We start from the raw sequence: 10,418 nt of genomic DNA, 5'->3' as shown, positions 1-10,418 counted from the left end.
GCGATAGAAACAACAAAAACTCAAAAAACCAACTTGTCCCCCATTTCGATTATTCATCTGCCGTCAAAATGGCACGAAAACGAACAGATAATTAGACATGGCTCAATATACGCAGCACATCCGTTTTGACACTCGGCTCCTCTACATTATCTTGTTTTGGACGCTTTCCTCTGCTCTTTCCATCTTCGTCTCCGCTGAATTCTTCTTCTTTGACTTTTTTTTTTTTTCTTACCCAAGCGTTTCCTTTCTCTTCATTTTTTTTTCTTCTTCTTCTTAAAAAGACAGGCCCACGCATTTCCAGTTTTGAAATGTCAAAAAGAAAGAGAGAGACTCAAAACTCTTATCGTCATCATCGTATGGGTTTGTATATACATCAGGATAACATCCTTCCGTTTTCTTTCTGCCCTCAAACAAAACGGGCCAGCTCGTTAGCGCAGCTCATGGCAAATTAATTTTCGTCGCATTCCTCCCAACAGCAAAAAGAAACAAAAAAACAGGAAAGTGCAGCTATGCCGATGACGAGCCTTGACAGAAGTCGTCCATTTCTCTCCGTGATGTACAAGTTGCCACGGATGGCTGGATATACTTTTGACGCTACGTTTTACGTGCAGTAGCGCGTTTAGAACCGACGCTGTACTGACGCACCCTAAAACGTGAACACGAATATGAACACACACACCCACACAACAAAAATGATATTCTCCGTCAGCTGTAGAGTTGAATGTTACGAAGGGAAATGATTTAAAAGACCAAACGTTTCTATGTGGCGAACGGAGGACAGAAACCCATTTGGAAAAGTGTTTTGTAGTTTTCCATGTGGACGTGGACTTGCCTTATTAGACAACTGCATATTACACGCAGAGCCGTTTTGCGTTCAAACAAAATCACCGAGTAAGCATCAAGAGGTGAATCATTAAAAGGTTTTCGGAGATATAGGTTGCCAGTTGATTAGACTCGTCACTCGGCTGCTCATTGGCGCAATAAGGATCGGCCAATTAGTTGGACCGATGACAAGTTGAACGACTGCTGGCACACACGACTACTAATATACTCCCGCCATGAGAGAAAGCTGATCGTTGTGCAGCTTTGCTCGGGCGAAAACTTGCTGCCCCCTTTTTGAATCTTCCACCGTGTATGGCAGTTGATCCGTTTCAAAGTTTTTCCCGGGTAACGCACCATGCGGGCTGTATAACTACATAACTCGACAAACTTTATTTTAAGAGCTTGGAGCTGATGCTGGGAACATTGTGTTTAGGCCTAATGATATAGATCGACGACTCGAAATATATAACCCGCCCAGTTGACTGACGTTTTCGAGGCGAAAGAAATCGGAATCGGTTGAATGGAGTGGGACGATCCTTTTCAACGGATATTTCTTGAAGTAAAAAAAAAGAGTCTTGTAAATAAGATGCTAAACTGTGTGCATGTAGTATACGTAGTCTGTGCGGCACGGATGGAGCGGATGAACATCATCCAACGCACTACCCATCAATAGTCCACAATGGGTTCGGATCGTGAACAAAGTGTCGGGGATCATTACCGTTGCCGGGCAAAAGGCTTCCCACCTTGAAACGAGGGATAGATCGTTAAATGCATTTAAATATCGTATTACTGAATTTTTTTTTTTAAGGTGAAAAAAAAAAAAGGATACACGAGCATACAACGATGTAAAATGTTCATCGTCCGCTGGAGATGTAACCGAACGTTGAACAAATGCTGACCAAGCCGGAAGGGGGGAAAAACAAAGTCGTTAACTTTGATTGGCGTTTTGAGGATTTTTTGAAAAGTGAAGATATCGTTTGTTTGAGCACGATGAAGCAGAACTATTACGAGTAGAACGATTAGTGGTGTAGCTATAACGTTTTGCTGGGACGTATGTGTGGAAGAATGTTGGCGTTGCACCAAACTTTGTTACAGCGAGTTAATGTCTAAATTAGTGGCGAAAGTCTTTTCATTTCGTTTTAAAATTTTTATTTCATCGCGTGTCTTCGATTAGACATTATTACTAGGTATATATGTGTCTTAAGCTTTAATAAAATGTCGCTTTAGTTGAATGTCGATCATTCATTATAACCGCACTTGGAACAATCTTACTGATTTGGCCCGATCGGCCCCAAGGTATATAGTCACCATTCCCAACCTAATTTTCTATTTGTTTTTGTTTTGTTTTTAAAACTTCGTTTGTGGTAGAATTCTAGGGAGAAAAAAAGAAGATCGACTTATTCCGGTAATGACGTCTAATGGAGCTCTACACAACAGGATTGAATCGCGTACACTCGATAGCGAACGGCCTACAGTCTAGTAGCTCAAGGCGAGGCCTTTAGAGCCTATATCGTTCTGCGTGCTGTAAAGTCTGATTATACGGGCCAGTAAACAAGCGCTTTGCTTCTATACAATCTATAGTTTGGATTTTTATTTTGCCAAAGAGTCCTACTGTTCGTTTGTCGTCATCCATCGTATACACTTGAAGAGGAAAACAACGGGGGGAAAAAAGAGAGAGACGGAAGCAGATAGGCTACGGCCCGTTGAGCAGCCGCACACGCGGAAAAAAAGGGGGGGGGGAGGCAAAAACAATTCCCCCTTCTCCTCTCTTTTTTTGAGTCTATCCATCCATCTATCTGTGTAATACCACGTAATGGGCCTTTCGATTGACTTGGTATAGAAACGCCATCCGTCTCGATGGCCGCGGATCAGGCTATTACAACTACACCCTGTCCACTTTGTAGAGCGACTAAGACACGCTGGAACGGCCCTGGGCATCTTAACGACTCCATGGTGGTCGTCAATCCCACGCCAAACTTTCAGCTAAAGCTGAAAAGGCTCCATACGGATTTTTCTCCGTTTTTGTACACAGCAGACTCTTTATTAATTGATTTCGTAGTTCCTGCTCCGATTTGCAAATTAACTCCTAGAACATACAACGTCTACGTTCTGCTTCGATTATACCACATACGCAAATTGGCCGCTTAAAAAATAGTTGATGGTCAAAACAGTTAACAGTAACATTAGACGCTTCACTGTATTTTTCAGAACAACACAATGATGGATATAATAGGGAGGATCAATAACTCGTCGATCGCGTTTCGTTAAGGTCAATCAAGATTTCACAGTTATTCAAACGACGAAGTCTGCCGAAAGACGGGAGGGAAATGTACAAGATGGCCAACAATTCCTCTATATTGTGATGTTTTCTATATGTACACAAATAGACAACGGACGCCATTCGAAATGCACAATAACACATTCAAATCGTTTCACAAAATTACACTACACAGTCGCATACGAAGGGAAATCACGAATGGCCAATGTGATGGAAACATGGGTGCCCCGCTCCACCGTTGGCATTGCCCAGCAAAAAGGTAGAGCGGCGGCACTGGCCAGGTAATGCGGATTGTACATCATGGAACCGACAAGGCCGGCCGAATAAGGTGAATTCTGCTGGCCACCTGCAGCGCCATTGCCCGGCTGCTGCTGCTGCTGCTGCTGGCCGTAGACGGGCGAATGTTGTTGCTGTTGATGATGACCTCCAGGCTGATTGGTACTGCTGGGCGGAGAGTTGACATCCAGCCCTGGATTCTGTTTCTTCCACTTGGTGCGTCGATTTTGGAACCAGATTTTCACCTGAGTTTCAGTCAGCGATAATTGCAGCGCCAAATTGAGTCGTTCGCAGACGGACAGGTAACGCGTCGTCTTGAATTTGTTCTCCAACGCTACCAGCTGCTCGTAGGTAAAAGCCGTTCTGGCCCGTCTCGGTTTGCCACCTCCACTTCCGCCTCGATCTCCACCACCGTTCGAACTGGAACAGCTACCATTACCCACTCCGTTACTGTGCTTCAAATTATCATCGGAACCCATCGAATTGATCATCGCCAAATTCTTCATTTTTTTATTCTTCCTCTTCTTCTTCTTCTTCTTCTTCTTCTTCCTGTCCAGTTTCCGGTCCGATTGCTGGGCGTCCATTTGTTGCTGGAGGAGTTCGGCTGCTGCCACCATTTTGTTGGTACCGTCCGTCGCGAGCAGATCGTCACCCGGCGACGTTTCCCAATCGCATGAGGACAGCGGCGGGGTCATTGACTTCATCGCAATCATCCATGTCGACTTCAGTATCTTCATCGTCGTCATCATCTTCTTCATCATCGCAATCGTCATCATCATCTTCGACTCCGTCGTCGTCGTCGTCGTCCCCAGACGAGGCTTTCTGACTGGTGATGGAACGGGCTCGATAGCTCCTCTCTATAATACGTTTTAAATGCAAAACAGATGCATTTTTTTGATTAGTAATATTTTTTGTTAATCCCCTGCTTGAATGCTGTCATTAGGGGGAAATGATTTTGTGTGTGTCAATAATTGCGAAAAGATGGCGACGATGCAATCCCGTGGGTTTGCGAATGCGCCAACCATCCGGAAAACCAAAATTCCCTGGACAGCGAAACGGACTGAATCGCCTCGCGAGAATTGCAGGCACTAAACGGGGAGAAGCTAATTCCGCGCAATGGATGCAACATGGGAGAGTTGAATAGTAGTAGGTCGAAATTAAAGAGGGAGAAACATTTGGCCAGTTGATGACTATACTGCTGGAAAAGTCATCATCTATCTTCCAGTTTTCTTTCGCTGCCTCTAAACGCTAATTTGAAACACCGGGGCTCCACTTTTCTCGTTCGATCTTTAACCCCCTCCACTGGGGAGAAAGTCTTCCCTCCTCCATCTCAAATGTTTCGCTTCTCTATGTCAACTCTCCTGGGCGACACCTTCAACCAAACCCCCTCGTTCTTCAGCATTTGCCAAAGAGACAAGGCGCGACCATTTCGCGGCATTTTGGAAACGATTTGAAAAGAAAAAGAAATCCCACCCTCACATAAATTGAGGGGGGGGGGGGAAACAAGCAGATTGACTTGAAACAAATTACGAGTGACAACTGAAGAAGAAGAAAGAAAAAAAAAAGGGGTTTGCATGACGTGTGTCATCCCTTGCAAAAGGGGGAGGAGTCGTACTCCGGAAGTATCTTTTCGGACGCAACAGGAGGATGAGTCCTTTTTTCTTTAAATGGAACTAAAACTTTGGCTTTCTTTATACGTACACCAAACTTCCGCTTTAGACATTTCTGATCTTTGGGCTATTGACCCTCCTCTCCATTTCTTTTTCTTCCAAGAAGAAGCGATCCTTTATCTGTCTCAATTCATTCCCTGTTGTTTCGACGTATTAATGTCCTGCGCTTACACAATGGACTCGGACGACGGTGTCAAAAAAACCAGTTACCGGAAACCGCGACAGTTGCCTCGTGTCGTCAACTGGACACCGGCCGATTTTGTCTGTCTCTTTGCGCCAACAACGAAAAAGGGGATATCCGTAATAGACCAATAAACTCTTCTTCTTTTGAAGGGGAAACAAGCTCAACAACAGCTGACGAGATGACCATAACAGCAGCCGAACGAAGACATTCAAGACGCAATAGAAAAGAGAACACGTGTCGAACGCGCATCGCCAGATTTTCATGAAAAAGAAGAGGTGATGACGGATGAATGGGGACTACATACGGGACTACAGTACCTGATTCGAGATCGCTACTCCGGTCGTAGAGACTGTCCTCGGATTCGATGGATGTGCTGTGGACATCCACGTGATGATGGACATGCGGATGAAGATGGTGGTGCAACAGACCGGCCGGATTGACGGGCAACACCCACGGATGATGGGTTGGATGGTTGAACAATGCGTGATGAATGTGCTGGATCGGATGCTGGAAAATGTTGTTGTTTAAACGCGGAGGCATCGCCTGCGGATGGCCGGTGAATTTCGTCGGATCGAGAATATTTTCAACGCTAAACTTGAGCGATCTGTGTTGTTGGTGTTGTTGTTGTTGCTGCTGCTGTTGGGGCTGATTCAGGTGATGTTCAGTCCGCACTGCCTTCGGCATCGATTCCTCCTGAACGCAAGCCACTGGTGGCGACACTTTACTCATACCGGCCACGTACGGTCGGCCGTCACTTCCTTCCATAATCGATTCCATCTTCTGATTCAGCTTTTGATGAATCCCAATTTGATTAAACGACGTCTCGACGTTAGGTCTGAATCGTCTCAGATCCACCGGAAAAGTAGCGTCCATCCGCAAAAGCCGACGGAAATTGAAAATCAGCTGACGTCGAAATGGTTTCGCCACTCGGAATCACAACACACGGCACTTCTTCTTCTTCTTCAATCTATACGAAATTCAATTGACTACATGCAAACTGAACGTGGAAGCACCGCTACTTTTCTTTTGAATGAATCTCTTTTTTTTGAAAGAGCGATGAGACTAGTTGTTTGACTGAGATTGAACAACTGAATGAACCTATCGTGGACGACTAGCGATCTCTATATGACTCTGGCTAAAGACGATGGGCAGAAAAAGGCGGTAGATATCCGGTATATAGAATGGGGGATGTACAACTCCTTTTTTGTGTGTGTCTGTGTGTGTGTGTGTGTGTGTGTGTGTGTGTATAAAATACGGGACGTGAAACCGCCCAGCAGCTCTTCGCCGGAGCAATGAAGGCCAAGAGGCTGAGAATAAAGAGCAAAAGTGCCTCCCTCTTTGAAGTCGTTGACGAGACAACACCAAAAACAAGTATACACATATATACATGCACGGATGCTGCTGCGCGCACTCGCCTGGCAATATCATCTACACATGGATGGCTCCGCCCATCCACCAGCATCCCATTGGCTCCACAAAAAAATGTCTTCTTCATTCCTCTCTGGCTGAAAACAGCTGATCGACGCCAACTGATGAGGATGGTGTATGCAATTTTGTTGTTGTTGTTTTGTTTTTTTTTGGGGAGGGGGGGGTTTAGTTGACGACTTTAAATATTTATACTATGCTAGCAAATGAGGCTTGCAGGATGCCCTCGGGCTCTTAATTTCCTCCGCCGCCTACCGAAAACGATCAGACTTATTTCGTTCTTTTTTTCCATCGTCGACGTCGGTGTAGGCAATTGGGGAAAAAAAAAAAAAAAAATGGAGAGCCGCCGGTGGGCTACTAGTATATATTAGTCTACGTGCAGTAGATGATGGCAGAGAGAAAAGAAGGGAGAAAGAGGGAGGAGACGGGAAACGATGAGAGCGGCTTTCACGGTTGAACGTTCGGGCTCCCGCTCGTCCCGCGCCTCGTCGCAGCATTACGCCAGAAAATAAGCTGCGTGAGAGCCGGCCCATTGCGTTTCTATGCGATGCTGTCATTAGCTTTTCCATCATGAGCTTCGATGATGTTGCCTGGCCCATTTTCAAGAGCCCTGCCAACTGGGACTCTACATATCGATAGCATCTCTATGCCAGTTTCTTGTTTTCCTTCTCTCTCTCTCTTCATTTAACTTGGACATTTTTCTTTTGGTCTATTTCGCTCTTCTTTCACGTCAAATCAAGCGATTCCTATTGGAGCTTTTTCGGTAACTCAAATGAGTCGAGAATAATCACCACCACGTCACGCTATTATGGCCGGAATTTCAAAGCTTCTCTTTCTCCCTCTGCTCGTGAAACATCAGATCTATGCGTCTACTTTCATTACTATCAATTAACATTCGTTTTTATGTGCCTCTTTTTTGTTGTTGTTATCTTGTACATCACGAGTTATTGGATTTCATTTGAATAGATGCCAGAATAGCCGCACAATTCCGAACGACACGGAGGGACAATTTACGATAAAGAAGTTGACCGGATGAATCATCCAATGCAAATCCGTCAATGTTCGTAAGACTATGTAATCGCGCATCTAATCTTTAACGATGTATATGATACATAGTAAATGATTGTAAGAGATATTGGGTTGCATGCGTAGTCTCTCTTACACGTTCTCTTAATAGTTGCTGGATATTGCAATTGAACAATTTAGTTTGTACGCCATATCCCTGTGTTTGTGCCCAGTTGACACACCCTCTTTTAGCTTCTCCAGGGAGCCATTTCCATCCGCCTTCTGTTGCTTGTCTCTGAATGCAAATGGCTGCCATTCATCGGTGGGGACTATTGGCCATTGAAAAACCGGCTGTTGTACTCTTCATGTATGCAATTTCTAGTTTATGTTGACATATTATTAAAGAGTATAAATATACGTGTATGGAGATTGTAGTGGCGCGTAGCGAGGGACAAGAGATCAGTCGACCGCCTGAACTGCATCAAATCGACGACGGATGCCACTAATCCAGCTAAACACAACAGCGATTCATGCGTAAAGAAGTATCTTCTGTTTAGCGCTCGCCCCTTCCCCTTATTATGCATTATTTTGCTGCTGCAGGATAATTCGAACGTATTATAATAATCTTCCTCTTGCATCCTTCAAATCAGATGACGTTCTCCGTACAGTATAAACGGCCTCTGCACACAGGCCTATACAGTTGGGTTCTCGTGATTATTGGAGAGCGGTCCGCCGTGTTCCACGATTCATAACGCCAGTTTTTGCGTCGATATTGTCTTCAGGCAGAGAAAAAGATGTAGACAGAAGGTCCAAGTGGCCGTCTAATCATTTGCTAAGAGGTCCTCCTGGTGATACGCCATCTCAAATGGATCTATTTCTTCCACATCCATCGCTTTCGCGTACACCCTAAGCTGATTGAGGGGCGTCCTGTATTGGATAGATGCGGATTTGATCGAGTCATGCCCGAGTGTGTGTACAACGGACGTCTAAGCACAATGCTTTTCGACCGTGCCTTATATACACAGCCAATATAGCCTTTACTCTATCTGTGTACGTCGGATAATACCTACACTAGTTATATAGCGTATATGGATAGTGAAATATCGAGGCCTAGAGAGAGAGAGATCGGCTGTATACAGGCAACAGATATGAAGAGGCAAGGGGACGAAAATTCAGGGAGGGGGGAGCTTTGCTGGCTTCAAATGGGCGTGAAATCGTTCGAGAGAAATCGGATCAAATCCCCGAGACCCCAGGTTTTTGCAATTAACTCCAATCACATCAGCCCTTTACACAAAGTAGTATAGCTCCAATTATAGCCTTAAACCATTCTCGGATCAGGGACTGTTGCGATTCTTTTTCGAACTGTTTCAATTTGCAAACGGCGTTGGTTTGGCTGATTGGAGGTGGTCCTGCCAACAAAACATTGTGGACATTTTTTCTGTTCTTTTCGACGTCACGAAAGGCGATTATTTCCGTGCCCAGCCCCCTCGCTACAAGCGCAAAATGTGTTTTGGTCCAGACCTTCAGACGTTCCCCACTGTCAGCAGAAACGCTAAATGCCTAGATACAATCGCCTAAGTATAGAAAAACAATGAATTGATCAGCGCTGACCTTTTAAAGGGAAAGTGCAAAGAAACGATGAAAAGTGGAGAAAAAAGAAAGATAAAGGACTTCATTTACTGAGCGGTGTTGTTATATATTCCTTTTTTTCCAGTTGAGTAGTGATAGGATAGACTCTGAAAAAGAGGCGATAAAAGACTCTGTATTTATACTAGATATCGATATAATACTTACCTCCCTTGCTTGCCTTTTTTTTTTCATATTTATGTTAGTCGGTGATCTTTGTGGAAAAAGAAAATGGTGACTGGATGTCGTTGTGCTAGCGTTTTTTTTTTCGTTTGGGGACTCTAGAAAAAAAGAAAGAAAAGCTTTAATCCGATTGCACTGTTTATACAGAAACACATAGGCAATGGTGATCTAAAAAAGAGAAAAAGATTTGACGCTGTTTGGGACGCAGTGGGTTGAATTCTCACGCTTTGCTCAATAGTCTGTGCGCCGATAAGACGGATCAAAAAGCGAGCATCAAAGCGCTCGAATAAGACCATCCATCCAGCGGGGCGTTGGAACACGCCGAATTGCAACAGCAGCCAAAGTGAATCGTGTTCAGAGAAAATGTTTACGAACTCGATGTGTAGATTGCGCTTGTCTTTTAGAGTATTATAGAAAGGCCATATTATAATATCGTCAGCGACAGCGACGTTCTACTATCTTGTCAATCCCTTTTTTTTTTTAACTATCGCTTCCCGGTTCGAAATGGAGATCAGCTGATCGACATGTGCAAGGATTGAAAACAGGGATGGCTCTTTGCTGTCCGTTTATTTATGAGATGTTAAACAGCTTGCAATAGAAAGCTGTCCCCGTTTTTCCCATCGCACGGATAATAAGACACTTGACACAATCAATTGCATCCGATTTGGGACTATAAATGACTTATGCAGATTCGGCCTTCTTCCATTTGATGATGATATCTATACAGATTGAAAAACAAAATCCTTAAAAAGTGAACTTCAACTGCTCGCAAAAGGGTCATTTGCAATTGGATCCCCATTCGAATCCAGGAAAAGGCGAGAGGCTCTAATTATTCCAAATTGTCTTTTGTTAAGCCGAAAAGGGGCCTGATTTTCAGATGATTGTTTCGCCCTATATAATCTCTCCCTTTGTCAAGTGATTTCGAGCTGAAAGGTCCCAATAAATTGCT

The 10,418-nt window shown here is 44.3% G+C and overlaps 1 protein-coding gene across 1 annotated transcript; it reads right to left on the bottom strand.

Moving 5' to 3' along the window:
* Window positions 1-3,000: 3,000 nt before the first annotated feature.
* Window positions 3,001-6,635, bottom strand: LOC116916598 (NK1 transcription factor-related protein 2). The gene is made up of 2 exons (XM_032921859.2): window positions 5,548-6,635; window positions 3,001-4,233 (listed from the first exon to the last, which is right to left on the bottom strand). The coding sequence occupies exons 1-2, from the start codon at window positions 5,629-5,631 to the stop codon at window positions 3,268-3,270; spliced, it is 1,050 nt and encodes a 349-aa protein (XP_032777750.2). The 5' UTR covers window positions 5,632-6,635; the 3' UTR covers window positions 3,001-3,267.
* Between the last annotated feature and the right edge of the window lie 3,783 nt (window positions 6,636-10,418).

Source organism: Daphnia magna, linkage group LG1 (assembly GCF_020631705.1).
Source record: "Daphnia magna isolate NIES linkage group LG1, ASM2063170v1.1, whole genome shotgun sequence".
Classification (NCBI taxonomy): domain Eukaryota; kingdom Metazoa; phylum Arthropoda; class Branchiopoda; order Diplostraca; family Daphniidae; genus Daphnia; species Daphnia magna.
Note: the sequence above shows the minus strand (reverse complement) of the source record. Positions and strands in the feature narration are given on the sequence as shown.